Source organism: Falco punctatus (genome assembly GCF_963210335.1).
Source record: "Falco punctatus genome assembly, chromosome: 6".
Taxonomy (NCBI): domain Eukaryota; kingdom Metazoa; phylum Chordata; class Aves; order Falconiformes; family Falconidae; genus Falco; species Falco punctatus.
The window spans coordinates 7,244,173-7,271,319 of record NC_137585.1 but is presented as its reverse complement, the minus strand read 5'-3'; the positions used below and the strand labels follow the sequence as shown (position 1 = coordinate 7,271,319).

At 39.2% G+C, this 27,147-nt stretch overlaps 1 protein-coding gene across 2 annotated transcripts in view; it reads right to left on the bottom strand.

The window, feature by feature from the left end:
- Positions 1–27,147, bottom strand: part of NME7 (NME/NM23 family member 7) — a 95,029-nt gene that overhangs the window by 29,573 nt on the left and 38,309 nt on the right. For both annotated transcript variants that reach the window (XM_080393673.1, XM_080393672.1), the window contains exons 7-10: positions 25,905–26,010; positions 11,154–11,218; positions 10,239–10,307; positions 6,343–6,444 (exon numbers count right to left, since the gene is read on the bottom strand). In XM_080393673.1, coding sequence (XP_080249799.1) covers positions 6,343–6,444; positions 10,239–10,307; positions 11,154–11,218; positions 25,905–26,010 — 342 coding nt within the window. The remainder of the gene's footprint in view (positions 1–6,342; positions 6,445–10,238; positions 10,308–11,153; positions 11,219–25,904; positions 26,011–27,147) is intronic.

Below are 27,147 nucleotides of genomic sequence, written 5' to 3'. Positions count from 1 at the left end.
TGACAGCAACCTTCCAGCAAGGACCAGCCACATTTAAGACAAGCCACTTGCAAGCAAAAGGCTCCTCCTCCACTACTAGTGCTCTGATTCTTGCTCTAACATCTGCACAAAGACATATTTATGTGATGCTGAAGTCCCTCTTCCTATCAAAGGACTTCCCATCACCTGCAAAGGGTGGATTGGAGAAGACAGTATGCAAGAAGCAGAGCTGAAAGCAGGTCACCTCAAGACTGTAAGCAAATCATGCATACATGCCACTACAAAGCGCATACATACACATACACAAAGATGTGATTAAAGCAAACGGGGTGGTGGGGGTGGGGGTGGGGAGCAGTGTCAGGGGCTGGTAGACCTCTGCAATACCCATGCAGAAGCAAAAGAAATACATCAGGACAACTTACTATGAACACTGAATTTATGCCTCTAAAAATTTATTGGATTCTTGACTTGCAGCTGCTCCCAGAGCTACAAACAGCTTTGACAGGAAGAACAAATACGGCATTTATATATCAGCCTTATTTCTGGTGCAGCCAGTGCAGACCTCATTCATTTTAAACCAGGGGAAGCAACTCGTTGCCACAGGTGTGGTGTTCAGCATCCACACAGATACAGGCTTGTCTGTGACAATAAGCTATAACACTTTTGGAGGTAAATTTCAAACCATACACCAATATATTGACAGTCTAAAGCAATGGTGGCAACTCGTGATTACGGTCCCATTACAGCTGTAGGTCATTAAAGCACAGCTGCCTTAACCCTTCCTTCCTTCTAGGTCCAGCCTTAACAAGCCCCCTCCCCATGCACAGAGGGTTGACAGAACCAAGGCAGGAGAAGTCCTGAACTCACCAGGACTTTGGGCTCCATGAACCAGCAGTGTCAGCTCAGCAAAAGAGGGCTGCACTAGAGGGAAGAATCTCCCTCCACAGACACTTACTCAGTCAAAACCCATGCCCTCCAACTGAGAGGCCTTAGCACTTGTCTAGAATACATTTTTGTTAAACCTGCAGAGGCTGATGTGGAAATTAAAAACTGAAAGGACAGAGTCAGATGACTGACCCTAAATAACATCCAAGCAATTCAATCATGTCTTTCCCACTGCAGGCTTAGAGAGCAGGATATTGTAACTGGTATCGATCAATCTGTTTGCTACTCTAGCTGACAATGGTCTGGCGCTGAATGAAAATTTTTAGTATTATTACATGACTCAGGCTATCTGACAAGATAATCAATTATATGAAAATCTTCATCAAAGAATTAGATTAATAAACCTTATTTCTCTTGAAACACATCATGTACTTCACTGTCAACACTTACTGAGGCTCACTAAGCTACAGGGAGAACCCACATCGAAACAGTTATGAAGGTATTACCAGAAAAAGAATACTTGGGAGCTCAAAAATAGCCTTTATATTTCTTTATATCTTCCACTAAACTATTTTTTCATGTGATGTAATATGAAAAATCATGCTGCTAATGTAGTTCTAGGAATGAACATGAACATTTTCGGCCTCACATGTAGATACTTTTTCCCCGCTGGATTTGCAGGAGGTCTATACAAACAAAAATCTTACAGCAACAGTGCTCTTTGGCTCTTATCATTATCCCTGTTTAACTGATGTGATAACTGAGGCAGAAACACATTGAACTTTTTGTCCAAGGTCACACAGCGAAGTCAGGAACGGAGCTAAAGCAGACTCCAGCCCTTTCACTTCACCACTTTGTTTTAAACCATCTAATCTCCTTTTTAGCTCTTTGGTGTTCATACAAAAGTACAGAAGACTGTTAATACACTGTTAGCCTTAAAATCACAAATCTCCAACGTAAAAGGAATGCAGGTTAGGTTCTGAAGCAAGTATACAAAAAACCCTTTTCAGCCCACTGGATGCAGAAATATTGCAGCACATCCCATCACTTTAATAATATCTCACAGCAGAAGGTACTTGAGTCACTTTTAGTGTACTGCCAATCCTAACTAAAAGCTTTTAAGACTACTAAAAATTATGCAATCACCCAGGAACATGTAGCTGATGCAGACTCCTGGAATCACATGTTATAACCAAGCTTGTCATTTGTGTATGAAGAAAGTTCAAAAGAAAGGTAAAAATAAAAGTAATATGTCTGTTTTCCAGAGCATTTAAAAAGTGTCTTATGAATACTAAGCAATTGCCTCAACAATTCCATGACAAAATGTTACCAGCAGCTACATCAATATAGAGGCTACACAAAGAAGACATGAAAATTGAAGCTGTAGCTTCAGACCTAAGTAATAACAAAAGGCCTCCAAGTGCCCCAGAGGCCAAAATTCAAGGAAGCTCAAGCAGCGACAAGATTCCCTGGCCACCATCCCCTTGTTCCAAGGTTTCCTGTAACCGCCTTTGCTTCCTGATCCATGTGAAACAATGTCAAATCAAGGCAGAATAGGTTGCTTTTTTCCCCCCTTCTTACTGCACTTAAATGAAACAGCTTTCTTGCTAATGCAAACTCTGCTGCATTTATCCTTACTGTGCTCCAAGCACTTTCATTTCTTTACAGTGAAGAAGAAACATAGCTTCTTTTGTGCTGAACTTTGGTTGCAGATAGCAACTACCATTTGTAAATGACAGTGTGTATCAAAAGTTCAAAAGGTTTGTGTTCTGTAGTAATCTGATTTAATCAACTTTTTAACTCCTCTTCCTAGCTTTCTAGAGCAGTTACCACTTTGCCATAGGTGTAAATCTTTTTTCTCTCAATGTCAGAACTGCACCAATAGAAACAGAGTGAAATAGCACCCAGCACAAAAAAAATGTAATTTAACAACCTACATAACAAGTTTTGATAGTATGTTTTGAAAAAGGGCTTAAATGATTCAGACACACTATGGAAAATCAGTGGAAATCAAAGTCATTTCAGAAATCCTATTCCTATCTGAAATTTAAATAGCTAAGTAAAAGTGCTCAGCTGCTCATAGGATCTCAACATCTCAAACCTCCTAGTGTTGCGTGCATAGCAGAGGCTGTCGGTGCTTCCCCTCCTTGAAAAGCTACAGTCTTGTGTGGAATTCAAAGGTCTTTTTTAACAGCCCTTATGAACTCTTTAAAGAAACATTATTTTCAAGATGGGCATCAGAATGGCTGCTGGCATTTTATAGAGGTGCTGCAACAGTAAGTAAAGAGTAAATATCTGTTTATTACAGTAGATGTGGAAAGAGCCTTCCATTCCTAAGCCTTACGCATAACCACCGAGGCATTGAAGGACAAAAAAAAGGACAAGTCACACTAGTAGTCTTGGACCTGGCTGTGAGAAACAGCTAAGCTAGAGGCTGCAGTCAGAAAATAAGAAAAAAACCCCAAAACATCACAGCTGATCTGAAAGATTACAGAAAGGCCTCTGATGAGACCACCGATAACACAAAAAAATCCAGCTGCACTCCAGGAGCTTAAGCCAAGTGCAATTAAAGATGCTGACAGTTCACCAAGAGTGCAGTGAGCCAGCCCGGCACTCACTACAAAAGTGCCAGCGTACAACAAGAATGCAGCCAGACTAGTGCATACATCATCGAACAGAGACAAATGCTCCACAACTGTGCAATCTATGACACCGAGTCCTTCAATCAGGTCACAGTAATTCTGAGGGTGACCATGGACAGCACAGCTCCTTACAAACAGGTATCTTTACCCCACCACCCACTTTCCAGATTTGATAGGCCTTTCACACACTACTACAAACAGGCTCAAAACAGGTTTTTGGTTAGTAGTCTTCCCTACTACCATATGAGAGGTTTATAATGAAGGATGTTTTGGCAGAGAGCTTTACTGACCTGTCATGTTAACAAAATATTACCCTGTTACAGAAAATACCACAAAGTTGCATTTCATTTTTAGCACTTGGTATAAATTGCTAGCTTATTAAAGTATAATCCTCAAAATGTAACAACTCTAATTCTTTCTTCAGTCCTAAACATCAGGGACTTGGACAAAACCAGACCCATTTCCAAATGACATCTCAGTTTGCGTTGAGAAAATTTGTATCACCTCTTTATGGATGCCTTTCATTGAAGCATAGCCCAACTATCTCCCTGCAAAACCAGGAAGAGTCTGAAAGGGCTGTTAACATTCACATCCAGTTTAGATATCTGACTTGCCACAAAGTAATTACTACATTTGCTATGTATCTAACATACAATTAACAGCAGATATGACTGGGAGAGATTAATTATGTAAGTCAAATTCCAACACCCTTACTCACTTCAAAACAGCACTCTGCTTTGAGAGTAATCACAGTGATTTCAATGGCACTACTTGCCAAAATAGGGCACTCTAACAGGAGCCAAAGTGACCCAATCAGGTACATTTTTTTGTGAGCTTGGTCTTTACCTGTGTTTATAAACAGGCTGTACACACATCAGGATCTAGCATATATAAACAAACGAAAAAGTTATAGAGATATCCACATCTGTCAATGATAATGGACTATTTGCACGACCCTGATTTACTTTAACCAGTAGAACATCAAGTCCATGGTATCTTCATATAACCTTACTGGAAAATGAAACTGCTGTTATGTTTTTTTGCTGCTTCGGTTTGAGGCAGATATTATAACCACAAAGTTCAGTTGTGAGCTTCTCTGATGATTCCAGTTGGGAATGACGCAAGACCACTGGGATGTCTTAGACCCTTCTTCCTCAAGGACAAGCTACAAAAGCTGTCTGAAGAGACAGATAAATTTCAGGCAAAGATCACTCTTGAGAGCAGCTGTAATTACTGTACCTATGCTTTATGTGCCTGAAGAATCAATTAATTTGCAATTCTTATAGAAAACAGTAGACGGAAATACAGCTGCCTGTCTTCCAAACATACAATTAGCGTAACTGCTATGAAATCAGTGTCCAAAACTTACAGCTGTCTGCTTCCACTAGAAGCAGGTGGGCACTCATTTTCACTGCACAAGTCACACCGTTAACCACTAAAATGGAAACACAAACAGCACAGGTAGGTCCCTAGCAAGAGATCTGAGACTCGGGAATTTAGTTCCCTCCTCTGCTGTTTTCTTGTGCTACCCAGAGAAGCCGTCACTTTATACATCCCTCAGTTCCTCAGCTCATCAACAGTTCCTTCGGCCACACGCATGTTGTATGGCTATAAGAGAGCTTTTCATGTGATGTAGTAGGGGAAAATAGAGAAATTCCCCTTGAAGAGGTACACTTGTCTTTAATAACCTAAAGGAGCTGTGATGTTTGCAACCATATTTTGATTTTAACGTATCAAGCATTAAACAAGCAGAAATGTGAAAAGGCTATAACAGGCCCAAATAGAACAACTGCATCTTTGAAAGTTTTAAAGACAAGAAACCTTAAGCACAGAATTTGAAACAAAATTTGAAACCATCATATTGTGTACGTTACTACTGATATATCATTCTAAAGTTAAAACTAAGTCAGATAAACAGGTTATGCTGTGCTTACAAGATGCTAACCCCGCAGAGAAACATTAGAATGTTACTAAACAGAAGGGGAACAAAAAGTTTGGATAATGCATTTAACTTGTGCTTTCTGTAATGGAAACTCTGGATTTGAAAAAAAATATAACCTGAACAACTTGTTCTCCCATTCAGATATTAATCTCTGTGATTTTCTTCCATGGAAACTGGTAAGCCCACTCAAGTCTGCAATTAAAACATCAAATCATAACCAAAAAAACATACAAACCCTGACCTCATTGCCTCCATCTTGCTGTTTCACCTCATGGCTCCTGCATGGTACAGTAGCCTTCATTGTTTAACAAAAAACTGCACAATTTTTGAGGCAGAAAAATTTGCCTGCAAATTGCATACAGTATCACGCTTATCCAATTAGTCACCTCAAGAAATGAAAAATAAAAGCTAGAAGCATTAGCATAGCAAACAGGTACAAGAACGTTTACACCCTTTTTTTGTTTTATTCCTTTTGCAAATCGAAGGAACCAATTCTGCTTCTATAGTTTCAACCTAGGAGAATGCCAGAGACTGCAGTGGACCAATGTTGGATTTACACTGGCATGCACAAGCAATAACTATTTGTTCCAGGCCTCTGAAGCCTTGTGTTAGAATATTTATGAACCTTTAACCGAGATTTTTGCCTAGATAGCTTTCCTTTCACATAAATATCATCACACTATTTTATCAACTGGTTTAAGTAAGATCAGAAGAGTTGCTAGAAAAATTTGCAAGTTGGGCCAATAAGACTACTAGCATTTGTCCTCCATAATAAGGTAATGCTTACATGTTTCCAATGAATGCAGCAGGTATGTGGCTCACTTTGATGTTTTAATTCACATAGCCAGCACATCAACTTTTTAAGCATCCCTTATCACTCAAGCAAGTACTTACAGGGTCAGAAGGACCACAGAAGTCTCTGAACACTTTTGGAGGCTCAGGTTGTATAATCTCCATTGCTATGCAAGGGCCTGAACACAGCTCTGTAACCATCTCCTGGAAGAGAAAAAAATAGACAGAAACAAATCTGAGCTTCTTTGGGCATTAGCAAGGGTTGTATTCCTCCCCAAAACTAGACCCAAACTTACAGGACAGGAATAGATAAGAAATATCGGTGCATTTAGGAAAGCAAAGACCTGAAACAAATATATTAGTAGTATTCACAACAAAAGAAACATTTTCCATTTTGCTCCTTGGTTTAGAAGGTGGAGATTGAGGTAAATTGGATATTCAGCTTCAACAGGACACTGAAGAGCACGCAATAACATCCACAATACCTCACATTCTTTTGTGGGTATATCCGTATTGATCTGGACCTGGATTTCACAGCAGTATCCCCTAACTTGTCAAACTAGACTGAATCATTGGAACACGCTTTGCTGGGTGTAAGCCTGAAAAATCACACTATGTTCAGCCAGTTCCACAGGCAGCAATGTACTTGCAGTGTTCCCTACAGGAATACACAGTCTATATTTGTTTCCAAATATATACCCGTGTGATGGCTTTAAGTCATTAAAATGTCTTTGGGCTTTTGGTTCTCACTGTCTTTTCTTTTCTGTATGACTACAGAAGCTGAAACACAGAAGCCAACAGAACCTGTGCTTGTGGGACAACCTCTTAGGGAAAGGGTCCTTGATCCGGCAACATTCCTGTGGTGTACTGTTACCAGAATCTCAGTTACACCAAAATCATGTTTCCCTGGAGCCTCCTGGAGAGTAAAGAGACACTGTGAGTTCTGAGTGGGTGATGAAGATGGGTCTTAGTTTTCACAAGCTTAAATTAACTCTGGGCATTAGTGCCAATTTGGAGTTTGTTAATTAGAGGTATAGGTTTCACAAGCAGAAATAATTTATTTTGATGTTCTAGTCTGGCTTCCTTTTTTAAATCATGCCCTTATAGTCACATACTTGACTGGAAATCTGGGCAGACAAGTTTTAAACAAATCAGGACAATTAAAAGAATCAAAACCAATGAGGAAAATGGATAGGAGAAAACATTTACAGGAAATAAGGGAGGCCAGGGAAGGACAAGTAAGGTACTGCAATCAATCCCACGAGCCACGGGCAGGTCAAGGATGAGTACACAGCGTGGGCAAAAAAGCAGTAGGAAAAGAAGGATTCAGTCTTTCTCTATCTTTTATGAACTGTGATGGAAACTAAATACACAGACTCCAAATCAAGCAGCACTGTCCCAAAGAGCTGCTATCTTTGTAACAGATTCCATGCTGAGAGCATGTGGTTAATCTCCTTGCTCTGAAGTCAATGGCACAGAATTTTAGCCACATGCCTCTATCATCAACCTGATCCTAGGAAATGTAGGTAGAAGTATTCCTGAGAGGACATGAAAAGACTATAGCCTAGTTTCATGCTCTACAACATGAATAAATATTTTGATTCCAAAAACTTGTCACCAACAGATCCTCTGTTAAGAGCAGGTCAAAGGCTAAGAAGCAGCCAATTGCCACAAAGTCACTCCTCTGTAAAATTTCATCGAATTCCATCATCTAAGTAATTTTTAACAGGAAAGCAGAGAAAAAACAGGCTTTTAACTTGAGTTGAATCAATTGCATTCCTCCCTGCAAACTGTGGTTTTTCTTGTTCCTCCCTTTTCTATTGCTTCTGTACCAGCACTGACATCCCACCAGCAATGGCAAACAATGCGAACAAAGTTACTCCCGCCTCCTTCATTACAATACAAAGCTGAGGACTGAAGACCAGCTGCCACCAACTACAGCACAAAGACAGGTGGTACTATGTGAGACAAGCTTGGTCTGCCTTACACAGGCTCATCAAGTCCGGAGTTGAAATTAAATAGCAGACACTATTTCTCTGGTAAGACTCCCAGTTACAGCTAAATCAATTTTTCTTTAGAAAATAGTTTATTCATCAAGTAACATTGTTTGTGGTCAAGCAGAACCATTCCTGGAGCTGGATCAAGCTCAAGCATTTTTGATTAGCAAAGTGGATTCTGAGCTGACCCAAAATAATCTCCCTTCTTTTTTCCCTCTTTTCTATTCTGGCTACAGTAGGAAATCCAAAGCAAAACAGCACAAAAACTAATCAATAGTATGCAAAATCCCATGTAGCTAAAATTTTGGGTAATTGTCCAGCTTTCTCTTTTCACAGAGAAGCGGTTTACATACAAAGTCAAGCCTTTAGCTGACAAGGGGTAACCAGAAGAAAGGGGAGTGCAGTTTTTGAAAAGGGTTTCTGGATGCCAAGCATATTCTGTGCTGAGTTATTCTGGAGTGATAAATAAAATTCAGATCAAAACAGACAATTCTGAGTCATAGATGTAAGAGGTCATATTCTTCTTTCGGTATCCTGTTTTGCAACTTAATTCTTCCTGTTTGGCCTGCACTGACAGTATCTATTGCTGCTCCCATATGTGCTTTATCTGGATCCTTTTACCATGACGATTAGCTTTCCCATGTTTTCCTGTTCTACAGATATCCTGAGTGCACAGAGATATTAATTTCATTTTATTTCAGCTGAGTGCATCCAGCACATATGGCTTGCAGGACAGAGCCCTAGATCCTCACTTTTCTTCAAATCCCATCTAAAACATATCTTCTTTATTGACTTACCCTGTTTAAATGTCACATTCCCTTCTGAGTAACTCTCCAATTAAATTATATAACTAAAATTTGCAAATTAAGGAGTCAAAGATTGTACAAAATTGCTGCAGAAGATGGTAGAGAATTTCCAATTTGTTTCAAAGCAGAGACTTTTACAGTACCACAGGATTCTTCAGGTCCTGAAAAACTGGTCAGATATTACCATATTTGAATTCTGCCATGTACCTACAAGTCTGTCTGTCCAATCTTCCTTTGGTCCTTGTCAAAAATAGTATTACCAGTGGAGACTTTAAGAGTATTCCCCAATCTGAGAGTGAACTAACAGTACTCCTAACCTATTTGAAGACAAATCTACAAACCTTGTTGAATTTAATTAGACTGAACAATCATATGGGGCGGGGGGGAGAAAATAAAAATGTCATTATTAGAGTAATAGGAGTACCTGTCTGGCATAATATTACTAACAATGTAGAAAACTTTCAGTAATTTAACCATTTAAAAATCAAGGAAAATTTGCACAGTATATAGCATGGCAGTGATGCTAAACTCATTATTGTTTCTAACATGAACCAAAATCCTCTAACAGAAGGCAATATAGAAATGCAAGCTTGTCTTCTTGTATTCCCATTGTTCTGTCTACAGTCAGGAAGTTTTATGTGACAGTATAACAATGCCTAAAAATATATATATAAGAGTCTAAGTCTTAGATGTGCACTGGGATTACAATGTATCTTAAACTTCTTAAATTTTCTGACAATCCACAAGAGTCAGATCAATAAACTTAGCAATAGCTAAAAACGTCATTAGGGAAGTATTCAAATACAGAAGCCTCATTGTAAACAAAATAATAGATATATATTCTGGTCCCAGCCACTATTGCAATATCAAATCAAAGATACATATGTGACACATTCTCGTAGCTCTACCACAATAAAATAACTTATCTGGCTGTGTGTGGGTGTTGGGGTGTGTGTCACAGTGCTGTATTTTACAAATTGCTTGGCTGAATAATTTTCACAAAAGACTTCCTTTCTTACAACATAGTTAGAGCACTTTTCAAGATGAGTTAGTTTATTTGAGAACAAACTACAATTGGTCAATATCAGGTTCCTAAAAGAAATCCTATCACAAACCCCCAAAAGGAAATATGTGACCATTTTCTTGTTTAAGCACATTCTATTTTTAAACAGATTCTTCTCAAACTTATACTTACCACATATTCAGCAACGACACCTTTGTAAATCTCATAAAATTCTTCCACATTTGTACGCTCCATGTTGAACTAAGAAAGCAAAAATGTCAGCCAGTGTGCCTTAAATGACAACAGCAACAAAAAAATAGACAAGACACCCCTTCTTAAACAGTAAACATTCAGAATACTTCTAATTTTTGCTAGGTAAAAGGAATGGCTTTATAGCTGCAATATGAAATTTGTCAACAACTTCAACAATGATGTCACAGGCAATACAGCACACAGTATCTTCTTCCACATAAGCAGACAATGTAGTGCTGGCTGATGCCACTAAGACATGCAAGAGGATCTGGTTTTTGCACAGTAAAGGGGCTATTCTTCATTTGTCATGAGGATTTGAATCATTGATTCCAGATCTCGAGACTTTCATTAAAAAAATCAAAGGGCAGTACTTACAGGACTACTCTTGGGAACAATCTCTGTGCCAACTTCCTTTAACTGTCAAGGGTGACCAGGGTGCCAAAATCCTTTCAGTATCTTTAAAAACCTTCCCCTAAATTAATACTATATATATATTTTAAAAAATCAAGGATATTAACAATTGTTTTTCTAATCTTAGCTAGTAAATTTTGTAAAGATATCTCAAACTGATCCAGAAGAAACATATAATTATCTCCCTTCTAACTATAGGGCACCTGAGATACAGAGAGGTAAAGCGTCTTGGCTCAAGGTCACCCAGCAAAGAGAAACAGATCAGCTGATCAATCAAATAATAAAACACAAATATCCTAAGGACAAGGCTGATCCCAAAACATTGCTACACAGTCTGTGCAAGGGTTTTATATTGCAGGGAGACACCTGTGCATAGCTGTGAAGCACATGCCGCACTTCTCCACCTTCTGTTTATCAGAAAAACATACACAAAAGAAAACGTACCATCTGCAAAGCGGAGATCTGAAATCCTTCATTGATGATGGCTTTTATAATCTTTCCAGCTAGACCTGAAGAAACACAGAAAAGACAGTATTCAATTCAAAAAAGGAGAATTTACAATTGGAAGGTACTTATGACAATATACCACTCACTTTCAAACCAAAAAACCCAGTGTTTTTGTAATGCTGTGAGAGGAAGCAGAGAGCAGAACTGAGTTCACACACTCTACGTTCTGTCTAAAGTGATGAGTTGATGGTCTCAAACAACTAAACTCCATGCAGCTGTTGAAAAGAATCTCTACCCAAAAAAAGGTGATTAGTGAAGCTTTTGCTTTACTCAGATGAACTGCAAAACACCCAGTTGCTGCAAGATCAGGATTTATATTTTTAATTAAGCTCCACTGGCAATACTGATGCTTAAACAGTAATCAATTCAGGGCACAGGCTGCTTGTTTTGTTTTTTATACAGTGTTCAGAGTGGGGGTCCTACTTTAAGCTAGAAACAATGTAGGATAATAAACACTGCCAATAAACCAGCACAGAAGTTTATGCCTTCTATGGGAAAAATACATCAGTGCCAAATAACCTACTGCTTCTGAGGTTATAACTCACAAATATCTTATTGCTGATTGTACTGCTTACTTTATTCTCTCCAAAATGCATCCTCAAAGACTGACACTGTAAAACAAAACACTAAACTTCGGAGAACAAGAACCACTGATTTTTCACTAAATGTGTATTTTAGATTTGCCTGTGCTTACAAGATCAGGCAAATCTAAAGATTATGTCAGCCAACCACAGTACCCTGTGTGAGTGAATTTCATAGAATCACTGTTTTTGTAGAACATAAATGCCTGTCCTCTAGTACAATTTGTGAGAAACTACAAACTTCTGGACATTTATTCAGAACAGAATTAACCACAGAAGAACACCCTGTAATGAATGACAACAGCAGGATTTGACTCTAGTCATTAAATTCTTTTATAATCTAGTCTTTAAATTGTAGGATTTTCTAGCAATGTATAGATTTGGTAGATGAGAATAAAACAAAGCTAATATCTAGGTTCTAGCATGCTCAAGACCTGAATTGTACACAGTCTGCTAATACCTGTGACATAGGATGGGTGAGCTTCCTACCATGTTAAAAGGTCAGTGGAACCTCTGAGTAAATGAGTTGCATAGTTGGACAGCTATAAAAATTGTATTTACAAATTAAAATGAAAAAACTTGTCCCTGAAGTACCTCCCACTGTATTTTCGCATTAAGTTTTATGTAAAAAAAAATTCCCCAGACAAAACAGCACATACTTCTTCCAAAAACCTTCAAAAAACTAAAGGGAAAACTTGACATTTTGGTACACATTCAGTCCATGCAGCTCTCTGGGTTTACAGAACATAGCAACAAGTGGAGGCAGGTGCAGCTCCTGTCCCGCTATACTGTTACACCATGGCTCACTAGCACAGATTGCAAGTTTCTTTCTAACACTCCTGTGAAAGGGGGTGGTGGGGGTGGGGGAAAATCCCCTTTTTTTTTCCAGGTGAAAAAAAATAATTCCAGCAGCAAAATGAAGGGACTTGGACAGGTCTGCCCAGGAAATGCAAGACCATATCAGAGAGAGAAATTAGACCTCCAGTTTCTTTTTGTCCATGCTGCTAGAAAGGCTGAGCAGCTCAGATGCTTCCACGCAGTTTCCAGTGAGGCAGCGAGCCTACAGTCTTGATGTCAGAGATGAACGGCCAGTTTATAAAGAGATGAAGTAACTGGCTGGGCATCATTCAGAAAATGCATAAATTGATAAATAATCTGTGACAGAGCATAAACATTTCCTCATTCCTGATCTTCAGTGTGAATACTCCAGCCAACAGCCACTGCTCCAACAGAAACCGATAAAGATGAAGAATGGGCACTGGTAGACATATGGCAACTACTGCCTGCAGGGACACGGTGATGAGAAGGGTATGAGAAAGCTGCTTTGCCCAACAGATCACCATTTTACACTTTATCAGTCAAGAACGGGTCACTCACATAGGCCTTCACAGCTGGAATGCATCTAATGAAAATACATCAGGTATCAGGTACTAAGGAGATTTGCTTTTTACAGAACTTTTGCCCTCAGCAGTTTTACAAGCTTTAAGCAAAATCTACGTTTTAGAAAAACAAAGGGGGTCTCAAAAATTCAGCTTTCTGGGCTGTTTCTGTACTGAAATTGTTAAGATTTTTCTTAGAGAGCAGACAGGCTCCTTTAATGACAGAAAACAAAGTAGGCAGGTACTTTGCATAAAGGTCTTTAATACAAGGTTCCTTTAATAATCAACTGTGATAAACCTATCAAGATTTTCCTCTACACTGTATTCCTACATTCAGTTTCACTCATCAGAACAACAGAGCACCTTGTCGCTCCAGACAGATTGCCCACAACTTCAACATCCAAAAGGCTTATCCAAAGGAATTCTTGTCACCATCGTACAGACAGATGCCTTGCCAAAAAATTTCAAAGTGCCTTGAGGAAGAGGCATGAGATTTCATTTATAATTGCAGAGCAGGATGTTAGCTCCGATTTCCAGATGTGGGAACTGAGGCACAGGAGGATAAACAAGTTGCCAGTGGTGGTACAGATGTACACACCCAGTGACTTGGCCTCCCTTGTCCCAGTTTAAGCAATACATGTATCACTTTTCCTAGGGACACCTTCCTTTCAAATTCTACCTGAACCAAAATAGAAACAAAAAGCACAGAGACAATCCCTGAGCAACAGAACACTGGAAGCTCAAGGCCTGGCTTGGGATTTCTTTCAGGCTTTCAGCCAGTTGCATGACTGAATTGGGACGTGCCCTCTCCTTTGTGGGCAGATAAGGCTGAGGAAAAGAAGAACTAATTAGATAGAGTGCCATTTCAGCAGCTTTCAACAATGTTTTCAACTTTAAAATCCAGATCTGTAGTGAAAAAACAACTTTTTAAGGACCCTTCAAACAGGGCCAGTGCATGTTTAAAATGTGATTACAGTAAGAACCCAAATCAAAGCTGCAGATTAGGCACCAGTTATGATGAATTTTCAGTCACAAAGCACAAAAGAATCACAAGCATTACTAAATACAGTTGGGGGAATTTAATATTAATCCTAACAAATATGAGAGTGAGAGAGAAAAAAAGGTGCACGTGCTTTATATCTCCTAGGCAGCATTATGTTTCTACACACCTAATACAGGACAGATAACCTTCCAACTTATTTTAATCAGCTAAAATGATAAGGCATTAAGACCCCCTCAGTTACATTGATCTTCTACAGTTTGTTGTTTTACAATACACAGTATTTGAAAATCGTCCTTCATTAAGCAGCAGAAAGTAGCAGGGAAGACATCAGACTGAAAAATGTTACAACCGTGTGCATAATTATGGATTGGAATAAAATAAAACAGTTCATGAAAGTCACTTTTAACCTAACATCACTTTAATTAATAGGATGTAACAGCTGTGTCACTGGGACCTGCCAGTCCCAGCGCACCACGAACCACCAGCCAGCCATATGACTAGGGATGTTACATTCCCTTCCCTTTGATCTTGGCCTGTTTCCCAATTTAACCACTCCACCATAAAAACCTCATTAGGCAAAGACAGCAGACTGCCTTCAAAGCAAGTCAAGAACTAGCTTCCTCATCTCAACCTCTATATGTCATTTTTTAAATACCCTTCCAATAATCAAAAATAATCCCTCTGGAACAACAACAGTATTTTTGATAGGGACACACAAACTGCTGCGACTGATCAGATCAATGATCTACCTAATTCAGTAACATATTTCTAGAAGTAACTGTATCAGATGCTTAAAGTAGCACTAACTATAAGTAGCAATTTCAATTCATGTCTATTTTTGACATTTTAAAATGCAATTTTGCTTCACAGTATGATGAAATTCTCCGGTTCCTTATTGCCAGGTGTTAAGGTCTTGTCCCCAAACTCCAGAGAATCATGATCAGGCTTGACTCCAAGCAAAGTCCTTTTTGAATTCCAGAAGGGGAAAAAGTGGGACTCGGAGCTGGGCCCTCTGGCAATGTATTTCAGCTAAAGTACTCACTAAACTTTGTTTCAGACAACATCTTAAAACACTGCAGTAAGAAGCTGACAGATGTCCTTCTCAAAAAGTGCTTCTTCCTACCAGTTGGTCAACCTATCCCCTGAGGAACAAGGTTTATCTCTCTTCCTCTTTTGCTCTGACTACACAGAAATAATACAACTCCAAGCATTTTTACTATGCAACATATATACACCATTTCTAGACTCCCCAAAAATTTGGCCATAGTGATAATATGCAGCTATCGAGCTCCCAGCCTCTCTGTTTGAAAAAGGTGTTCCAATCATTTTTGTATTTGTACTCTGGAGCACCAAGAAGCAAGTCACGGAAGGACAGAGGGTCTCCCGAGTGACACACATTGGGCCAACAGAGAGGAGAAGGGGAGCTCAAAAGCAACCCAGGCTCAACATGAGGAGGAAAAGAAAAGGCAAGTGGGTACAGGCAGAAGATAAAGAGGAACATGTGACAAAATGATGAGAGAATATTGTTCATAGTGACAGAATCCAAGATTTTCAATCATTCCTCATTTCTGTCTAGGCACTATATTACAGGACAACCTCAGGACATTTGAAGGACAGCTTTACAAATTTTCATGAAGAACTCTACCAACACTGCAGCACTGATGAAAATCTTTACAAACAATATTCATTTGAAAATATTAAGAGGGTAAAGACAAAAGTTACCACCACTGCTTGACTGGAGAACAGAAGTCAGCATTTTGCTAGCACAACAAAAATTATGCATACAGGCAGTAAATCTTAGGGGACTTTGACACCAAAACAGACGAGCGTTTGATGCAGCTGAGAATGGGAACCAATAGATTTAAAGGGGGTGAAAGGTTCAAAGGCTTAATCCCAGCTACAACCTTCTGAACCACTATGAACAAGGCAAGACCACACTTGTGAATGCCAGACACGGCATTAAGACACAAAATGATGAGAATCTGTAGGAAAATAAGGTATTCTGGGAATTCTTGCATGGGGACAGGTGGGAAGAGTCACACTGGAAATTGAGATACAAAAACCCAAATTGAGAATACGGAAATTCAAGTCAAGGATCACAGCCAGGCTACAGAAAGTATCCAGCAGCGATGTGGCTGTGCAGTGTATGCCATTTGAGAAGGGAATCTGAAGAAGAAAGAGTAAGAAGGAAAGATCAATACATCTGCAACAGTTTTGCTGAACTCAAACTGATGGTTGTATATTTACCAAAAAACAGAAAGGCTTAGGTTTGTGTCTTTCTGTCTTTCTTGTTCTTATGTCAAGAGAAAGCTTAAAAAGAAATATGTAGTTTGTTTTCCTTTTTATGTCTTTCTTTCAAGATGTTCATTATTTTGTACCCCTTTAGTACATCCACTTTGATTTTTCTTCCATTTGAGAAGATTATGGTCAATCACTCCAGTTAAGAGAATGTTTCTATGGCTATAATGATTTCCATTTACTTCTGCTCATTTATTGAGTGTGAACAAAACTAAACATGATATTTTAGTTGAGGCTGTACCACTGGTTTTTATGATGGCATTCAGTATTATAATTCAAACTATTCATATCCTTACTAGTATTTCTTTCTTTCTTTTTTCTGGTTATCCCTACTGAACACTATGCACGGGACTTTTCATGATCAGTTACAGTAAGGAAGTGGTTAAAATTATGCCTTGTAGTGTGCATTAGCCCATAATTACAAACAGTAATTTTAATTTACTAGTGCATTGTCAATTAACTTAACTCTAGAGGTTAAAAACCTCATGAGATGCCCTATAATCTGCTCCAGCCTCTACTAATTTTATATTCCACTTCCTGTGGAAGGTTTGCCAACTCACTGTCATAGATCAATAGTAAATATACTGTGAGCTCTATCATTTATTTTCAACTTGGCAAAAGACTATCACGAAGTCCTACAGTCTGTGTCTTGGCTCTTTTCAGACTCAATACCTTGTCTTTCTACTTACACTCTGATTTGAATAGGGCAGTAGGAAAAGAGACTTCAAGATACTTCTCTTTTGCTCCAAGGTACAGTGAAGTTAGACTATGCATGGCTGCATTTTTTAAATTTTTCTAAAATGTTCTCAAAAACTTCTAGCAACAAAGGTTCCATTACATCCCCAGATGTCAGGCCAGTGACATACTTTGAAGTTTTCCTTAATGATTAGATTAAATGTTCTTTCATCTAAATTAGTAAATACGTGCATTTTCCAAATTTACTTATAGAAAGCTGTATATTCCCATCTTCTCCATCTCAGGTTAAATAAATGAAAACCATCACATTTTCATTGGCTAAATCTCTTATTCTTTCTGCTCTCAGTTGATTATGTTATTTTTGAAACTGGACAGAAACTGGATATGGTACACAAGCTGGGTTCTCACCAGCACTGAGCAGAATGAGTTACTGAAAAAAACACCCTAAACAAAGTGTGTCCAACATCGTGAACACTGCTTGTGCTTATGATATATCACTGTTCCAACCATTTCTCTACAGACTTTTCACTGATACCCTGTCAGTTGTTCTCTGGTTTATATTTGTGCATTTCTTTTCCCTCCTCCATGGTAATGTTATGCCATTGTTTATATTCAGTTTCATTTTCTCACATTGTTTCATTTCTGCAGTTCATCATGAACGTTCTGAATTCCAATTACACCCTCCAAAACTGTAGCAGACACTTGAGAGCATCTGCAAACACTGCAAGCATGCCCTGTCCTTCCCCATCTGAGTCATTAATGCCAATATTGACAAGAACAGGCGCAAGGATGGGTGACAAGACTTCACTCATAAACCCCTTTTAATTGGATATGCTTATGTTCAAGAAAACATCTAAAGCTATGCAGATACCTATGCTGCACAGACCTAAATGTATGAATTGCTTTACTAAAGGAAAATTTTGTTTTTCTCACAGCAAGGGACTTTGAGGAAGGCACTGATATTCAAGTAAATTAGATTATCTGGCTCTGTGTTACCTTCCTTTATGGAAAGCATACTTACAGAATTCAGAGATCAGCAAAGCAGGCTTTCCTTCAAAAAAGACATGCTGGTAAACATCCACCATATCATCACTGAGTGATTTAAATGAAATTATAGACACTTGATGTATCAATTCCATTGGTATGAAAGAATTTTCATTAGCCTGAAATTCCCTGGACCACTCTTAGGATTAACTTTTCTCTACCCCTTTAAGAACGAAAATTCCAAAATGCAATAATAAAACCCCATTCCTAGTATCTTTTTATTTTCTTTTTATGTTAACACCATCATCCCAGCACAAAGATGATTTTCAGCTACATGAGCACCACTAATATAAGTCCACCAAACACTCATTCCAGTAGTAGTAGGATACTTATAAGCTTCAGCAAGGATTGACTGTGCCATTTGAACTGGGGGGGGGTTTCTTTGAAGTATACCTCCTCCTCTTCCTTCCAGCCTCAAACTGTCAGAAAGGATTTCCAGGTTCAGTGCGCTTCCCTCTCTACTTCTATCAATTGAAACGTAAAATAAATTTTTCATACTTTGAAAAAATGAATATCACTTTGCAATAGCCACTGGATCTGAAGTCAGTCTAAGTTAGGAAGCCAATGCCAAGCTGCTAAAACTTTATGCAGGAAATAATCAAGAAACAACATAGACTTGGTTTCAAAAACAAGCAACCTGAGCAAAGAATACCCATCTTTACAACTACAGCAAAGAAATTAAAACACAGAAGCGGATGGACTCCTGTTCTCATGGAAACTAAATTCTTTTTCTGAAAAAGCAGTGATAAAGTGGTAAAGTAGGTTGCTTTTATTTAAATCACTTTTTCCTAGCTTCTCCAAAAAGAAAACAAACGAACAAAACAGCACCACTGGACATCACCAAACACAACACCCTATATATAATACATTTATGGAAAATGTAAGAAACAAAGTGCATTTAATTTTGCATAAACATGTTTTCTGCCTGGGCAAATCCACATGCAAGAAAATGCTTGCATCTGAAAGCATAGTTCTCGCATGACTGCAGCACTAAGACTGCCATATTGCATATGGGAATATCCAGAGGTCACACCTCAAATAATCCACTGTACTTCTTTGAAGCATCTGCAAAAATACATGTGCAGCCCACTTTTTTTTCTATTTCCAGATTCTATCTTCAAACAGTTCCTCCCAGACTTTTAATTGTTAAGTGTATCAAGGCTATAACTGATGCTTTTTTGCACTCAACCTTGTAGACAAGATATACAGAAAGAAATATGCCTACAATGAGGTGAAGTCCTGAGCATCTGCACTTCACCTTTCTATTATGCATACTTATCACAGACAGAAGATATACTTTCAGATTACTTATGAGAAAATTGCATTCCTCATTTATTCTCAAGCATGAGAAAACAGCTTCTCAAAAACCTTGTTCTACTCAAGTTTCCTAAACATAAAAGTAAAGAGTTACTCAAACTTATGTCTAAAAACCCGGGGTGAAAAAGGAAACCATTTCCAGTTTGTTTACAATTTTTTTTAATCTTATCTAATGAATACTCATCAGTATGATAAAAACAATGATACAGATACCTAGTCCTGAGAATGATGACAGATTTGCACCTCTTCTATCACATCCTCTTTTTCTCTTTCAGCTTATTTCCTTTGGTAACTACATACATCTAACTATACTCAGCATACTATACAGGTGAATTGGACATTTTCACAGCAATGCCTTCTCCCTTTCAATGAGCAACAAGTATATCAGCATGTCAGAAACATTTCTTCAGGTGTCTGCAGTCAGATGTATAATCTACTACAATGCTGGATTCCCACTCGGTACAATCCTTCTCTCCCCACTCTCTCTTATGAAGTAACTTCACTTGAGATTCTACATAAGTAAACCCTGTTTCTGTACCTGCTTGAGACTGAACTACTGTCCTTGGTATTCTTTTTGTCAAAGTTTGGTCTTTGGAGCAAGGAACTACTCCCTCAATAAAAAATTGTTTAAGTCTTTGCATAAATAACTAAATACCATCCTTATCGTACCTGTCATGCAGTATTTTGTTGCTCAATATAAATGTCTATGATTTTCTAAAGCTGTCCAGTAACTAATAAGTTAAGATAGAACTCTATAAGATTTGTCATCCACTTAGAACAGGTCTAAAATCATATTTCCACAGAATATCTTTTCCACTTGAAAAGAACCCTTTTGTTTTCTATGAGACTTAAATTTTAGTTGAAGAATACTGTGGAAGACAGTGCTGTAATTTTTTTTTTTAATTCCGTAAGAGGAACAAGGATTTAACTTACAGAAATATTAGAACAAAATCTCAAGCTTAACACATACTAGGAGAACAAACCTTTTGTGGTAGCCAGTCTCACACCCAGAAGCCCTCCAGACTATAGAGGCTTCCTTACCTCTAGGCAGGCCTTTCAGTTTGCATTATGTCCAATGAATTCCTGACTAGCAGTTTTCGTTTTCAAGTTCATGGCATAGTTCTAGCTCCAAATGTGTTTTGGCAAAACTCTGACATGAAGAGAACCCATATCTCAGCTTGGGAGTGCAGAAAAGGAAGGCAGGATTTCACCTCTTGAGCTCTGTGCTGTATCCCAAGTACAAAATGTGAAATATAACACACTTCTGACCGCAGCCTTTAGAGCCTGATCATCACTATTTTCCTATTTTTTCCCTGTTCATTTTTCAAAGGGATTAAGTAAAGACCACATCAAAGAAACTTTAAACCAGTCATAAAATATCAAATTCCAATTCCTATGGTAAACATGACTAAACTGTTACACATAAATACATTAAAATTAATCCCACCCAGTAATCTGCAAGGTGCTATTTCTGCCAACAAAACAGTCGAGTCATAGCTGTCCTCAGGGCACAAAACTTAAGTTCACTCATTTTGGTGCATTTACAATTTTGGCTTCTAAGCACTACTGCCAATAACTCCAGATGTAATAACATGAGGGGAATTACAAAACCAGAATGTCTAAGTGATTGCAACTGTGAGATTGTATCTGAATTAACTGAAGCTTCAAGGACAAGAAGTGGATTACAGAACACAGATCTACACTAAAACTTTCAAATTATTAAACAATTAATGCATACAATCCCAGAGCTGTGCTTATTAGTTACCATGCTCCTTGACTAAGAAGGAGGAGGAGGCTAAGAGACACTGAAAAGTGTGGCACATTCTAGAGGGGTCAAACCACACCATGTCTCCCTGACCCACCCCTGCCCAGAACAAGTCCTCATGGAATACCATCAGGTTGCTTTCGCATTCTGCCAGCACCCGAGAAAGAGGAGTTGAACTGCTCTTCCCAGCCCTCTTCAGAGTTAAAATACAATGACTTTGCTTGCTGCTAACTTGCCAGTCAGTCAGGGAAGTGCCTGGCAGCAGATGTTTCTGTCAGGAGAGGGTCAGCAAGGCCAGAGATAAAACCACCAGAGATTTTCCACTGCTCTGTCACTGGATAGGAACCCCACAAACCCTCTATGGCGATCAAAGTCAGTTTCTAAGAATGAACTCTGTCCAAGATTTAACCAGAGTAAACTAGAGATTAGATCCAGCCTTTTGACAGGAAGGTAAACTTGCTGAAAAGCCTCCCAGTTTACAGCTGTGGTTAAAGCAAACCAACTTCCAGGGTGGAAAACCGAAAGATTTTTCCTTCTAAGAATCAGTTATGCAAGGGACTCCAGAGGAAAAAGACACATGGGAAAAAAGACACATTGGGAAAAAAGACTGGGAAGCAAAATTCAAATTATGAATTCAGTCAAATGTTTCTGCAGAAATAAAGACTAAAGCTCTGTATAAGCTCAAGTACGTAAGTGAAACTTCGCGTAATTGTAAATGTTTAATGAGCAGATTATATTCATGGTAATTAGATAATCAAGTTCAAAGCCTCAGCAGCACATAGGAAATAGCAAAAAGGTTTATTTTTAGATACTCAATACTGAAAATTTGTGGAGCACAAACCAAATCTGCAATGCATAAGAGGTTCTGCTGCTTTGACCCATATAAATTCCTCTCCATGTTTCTGCTAAACCACCTTTTCACCACACTGATGGCTGCATGGGATTTCTTGTCCTCTCCAGCTGCTGTGTTTGCACTTAACATTCTCCCCACGCGAAACAGCAGGGTGGACAGCCACAGCTAGAGCCACTGCTGCTGGGGGTAAACAAGTTGCTTATTTTTAAGACCACGCAGTCTCCTATATGCAATTTTGCCAACAGGGCAGCTCAGTAGTTGCTATAGCACCTACTTCAACTGAGATACAGAAGATGTTGCTAATATAACCAGAATGTCTTGGGTATCACTGAACACAGTTGTTAACAGCCCTGGAAAGGGAGACGAGATGAGCAGAGTTTCCCAGCTCTGTCATGGATCACAGAGCCCAAACAGCCCAAACAGCTCAGCCTTCCTTTCTCAAACATTCTGCCTACAGGTGCACAACCCATGGGGCCAACCTGCTCCACTGCCATGTCTCTGTTCTCTAATCCCTAAAGCCGGGCTTCTCCCTTCTTGTCTGCCTGTTTCAGACAGGCAGCTGGGAGTTCTGAGCAGATTGTTTGATCCCCCCAAACCCTTTTAGCATGCTATTCCCTGACTCCAAAACAGTCCGCACAGGGAAGGAGGAATGGTGGCATTTCTGTAGACACAGCATATGATGCCACACATCATGCTCAAAACTTTAAAAGCCTAAAAACCCACAGGAAGCAAAGGGTATATTCCTTCAACTTTCAAACTGGCATTTTAATCATAAAAGAGTAATTTCAGAATTAAGACTTCCAAAAACTGTTGGAAATCTAGTGCACAGCTCTTTACTCTGTTAAGCATGACTCTTCTGTGACTATGGAAAGTGCTTTACAGAAGACCAAGCATACTAAAAAAGATGTCACTCATTGATATTTTTGTTGTTACTCAAAAAAATTGTCTGAAGAAGAATATGAGAAAGACAAAGGAAGACAGAAGAGAACTGGCTAAGAAAGCCAAATCCTCTTTCCTGCAATGCTCCTGGGCCACTGGGCTGATGTTGGAGAGCTCCTGCAGTCCTTGGAAAGGATGTCTCACCTCAAACTGCAGACTGGAACCAGTCCAGTTGCAATATGAAGCCAAACCAGTGCTCTCAGCCAACAAGGTAGTCCACCACCCAGACAGTGACACTTCCTTTCCTTAAACCCATCTCCCTGTCAGAAGCCAGACTTCTGGAAAGTTTTACAAGACCTCCCCAGTCTCATAATCTCTTTAAGAGATGCAGCACCTGTGGTTTTTGAAACATTCAAAATAACATTGGAGAAAACAGGCAGGCAGAACAGTTTAGTAAGATAAAAGCACAGCCAGTCGCTGAATTCCATCATTCTTTATAATAATTTAAACTTGAGTGCTACTTTTGGCTGGAGTAGACTTAATTTTCTTCACAGCAGCTAGTATGGGGCTGTGTTTTGGATCTGTGCTGACAACAGTGTTGGTATCACAGGGATGTTTCAGTTACCACCATGCAGTGCTTGCCCAGAGCTGAGGCCTCTTCTGCTTCCCACCCACCCCAGCAGCGAGCAGGCTGGGGGGGCACTAGAAGCTGGGAGGGGACACGGCTGGGACAGCTGACCCCAACTGCCCAAAGGGATCTCCCACACCATACGAGGCTCAGCATATAAAGCTGGGGGAAGAAGAAGGAAGGGGGAGACATTTGGAGTGATGGCGCTGGTCTTCCCAATAACTGTCACATGTGCTGGAGTCCCTTCCTTGAGGTGGCTCAACACCTGCCTGCTGATGGGAAGCAGTGAAGGAATTCCTTGTTTTGCTTTGCTTGCATGCACAGCTTTTGCTTTACTTATTAAACTGTCTTTATCTCAACCCACAAGTTTTCTCACTTCTACCCTTCTAATTTTCTCCCCCATCCCACTGGGGGGAGCGTGTGAGAGATTGTATGGTGCTTAGTTGTTAACTGGAGATAAACCATGAGAAATCGATAAAACATTTTACTGATTTAGAAAAGAAAATTCAGTTTTGATTTCTTCATTCTGTTGAGAGTAGTAATCAAAGCTGTATGGACAGAGAATGCTCACACACAAAGTACACCTTGGCTTTCAAATTTTATTTGCTGTTTGGCAGCTATGGTCTGCCCCTCCAGCCCTTTGGGTGTAAGAAAAATGACTTTTAGTCATTTTTGTATGTGGCATATATGTGCCACATTTAATAGTGGCATATGAAGCTCAACTTCAGTCCAGTCTTTCTAGTGCTCACACTGCAAGGCTGGGCATGCACTTACATTTTCTGTTTATCTGCACCCGTACCTCTTTCTCTCTCTGTCACCACCCCCATTCTCCCCCAGACACTCACACTCCCAGAGGGCAGTGCAAACAGGCCCAGAATTTGTCCTTTGATGATTCAGAAAAATTTTGAGATGTTCAAGAAAACAGGAAAAAAAGTAACAGACAAGGCACTATGAAATCTACAGAAATTAAGAAGATTAAAAGCTGGGAGAACCTGAACTCTCAAAGAGAAAGTCTGAGCCCCTATATATAACAGAAACTATATCTCACGTATAAAAAAGCACAGCCCAAGTCATCCACTTTGCTGTTTTCACAATCAAATGTAAGGACTTCAACAATCCTGCCACAGAAAAGTTTATCTTCTGCAAACATTTACTAGGTAAGTTCACAGTCCCAGCTGCTGCCCATATTTCTGTAAAAGGAACATCGCTCTGTCTTTGCTGCATGGCAGCCTTATCAGTAGCAGATACCATGTAAGGCCTCAAAGAGATAACAGGCACATTATCAGCAGTGAGTGCGAGACTCTTTCTTGTGAAAGCCATTTTTTTTCTGCAGGCTCTCCAGACATCCCACTTGAGGTGTGAAAGGCCTGGAAACTGCTACGGCCACTTCTGCTGTTGCCATTTCAGCTGTCCATGGAGAAGCGATTAAAACATTGCAGTGTGCTCTGCATCTGGCTAAGAAAAATCTCAGTGCTCTTACATGGCAATATTTATTCTGCACTCAAAAATACTGTTGCAGTGCCTGAGCCAAAATATTTTACTGCATTCACTGCAACTACACATGCTCCTGTATCTATGTACAGGACACAAAAGTGAGAATTTTTTGCATGGTAACAGTTGGGCATTAAACATTTCCAATACTCATATGGTGAGCTCACAGGGCATTCTCCAGCACAGAAAGCATCACAGAGTTCAACAAATGGTTTAACTCTTTGGCTCACTTTCATACAGTGAACAAGCCTTTTCTACTTTCCATCCCCACTTCATTCAGCAGAACAAGATCCATATCAACACAAATTTCCCTTTGTAAGTAGTTTTAATGTAATGTGTTACTGCATGAGTGGAAGGCCCTGCAATATGGCCACGTGTCCTGCTTTTACTCTGCTGTGAGGATAGTAACCTCCAGCAGATGAGTCTGGTGGGCAGACAGGAGGAAGGACATGGTAAACTGTCATAGTAAGAGTCATCAAATCTCATGTATTTTTTTGTCCTTCTTTCTTTTCATCTTTCCCTTCTTACTCTGAAATTAACAAGTATCCACATGGAAAGCACGTGACCCACTCTTCATGGAACTGAACTGCAGAAGTACTAAAAGTTTATGAAAGGCAATGTATCTGCACACTTTGGCATGTACTATGAAATATGCCCTGTGCTCTTGCACTCATTCTCCCAGAAAAGGGCACAGGAGTGAACATGGATACAAATGAAGCACATAGCTTTCACCTCCGCTGTCTGCACTGCTTACCTTCATTAACTGCATGAGGCTTAATAATGCAACAAGTACAATTTGCGAATTTTGCACTGTTGGCTGGTCCACGACCTCCACTGGAGGGAAAGAACAATTCCAGCTCCTGAAAACAATTGTAATTGAATACATTTTAGATTGATCTAGCTGCATACATCAGTTTTTATCATAAATAACATCTGAAGTATTCATAGTCACAGAAGGTAAACCTTAATACCTTTCCCTCTCTGGTAGCATTGCTACAATCATAAAAAAATTATTTGAATATTTCTTTCCCTCTTTTCACTTCTGCACACAATCCATTTCCATTCAGAGCATTCAAAATGCTGCTGCCACAATCACTTGGTAGAGGTGTTACCAGTTTTCTGAATTCTTTCTCTCTCTTTCCTGAGTATCTTTCCAAAATCCACTCCCATATACATGTATTTTATCTTCCCTCTTTTCACATGGTCTTTTCCACTATATGAGCAAAAATGCAACTACCATCCATTTCTCAGTACGTTTTCTTTCCATATACAAAACTGACCTCTATCCCATTTGTTTATATGTTTTTCCTCTTGTTATAAGCAACTAAACTTTGTCTAAAATTGCTGACTTATCCTCATGCCTTATTGACTGTTGTTTGGTTTTTTTTTTTAATCTTACTGAATTGAAGCTGATGTACTCAACTGCTCTGATTTCTGGGATGAATCAGAAGAACCTCTTTGCCTCTGACCACTTCTTTTCTTCCCACCATCACTATTCCAGGTATCATATAGCTTGGGTCTTAGATCATACTGGGGTGAGCCTGGCAGCCAGGTTTCCTTCCTCAGTGATATGTTTTCACTGTTCACTGCCAGCTTCATGCTTGTTCCATACCATTTATTCACATATGTTACACCATCTGCCAATTAGCATTAGTCAAATGCTCAAAACAGAAGATTGCATTTCAGACCTATTGGTCAAGTTCAGTAAAAGAATTGATAAATTTGCATTTAAGGGAAATAATAATATCCTGGAAATACTACTACCAAATCTGATTTCTCCCTGTGTAACAGTAGCAATGCTAAAGACCAGTTTCTGAAATTGTCCCATTTAATTTACTAGCTCAATACTTAGCTATATCCCAGCCTTTAGCTCATGGCACTCTGACGATTCCTATAATCTGTGCCTGAACACTTATACAGCTCAAACTAGTGGATCTTTCAATAGAAGGGAAAACGGCTTTTGTTTTTCTCCTAGCAAAAAATCCACATTTTAAGTG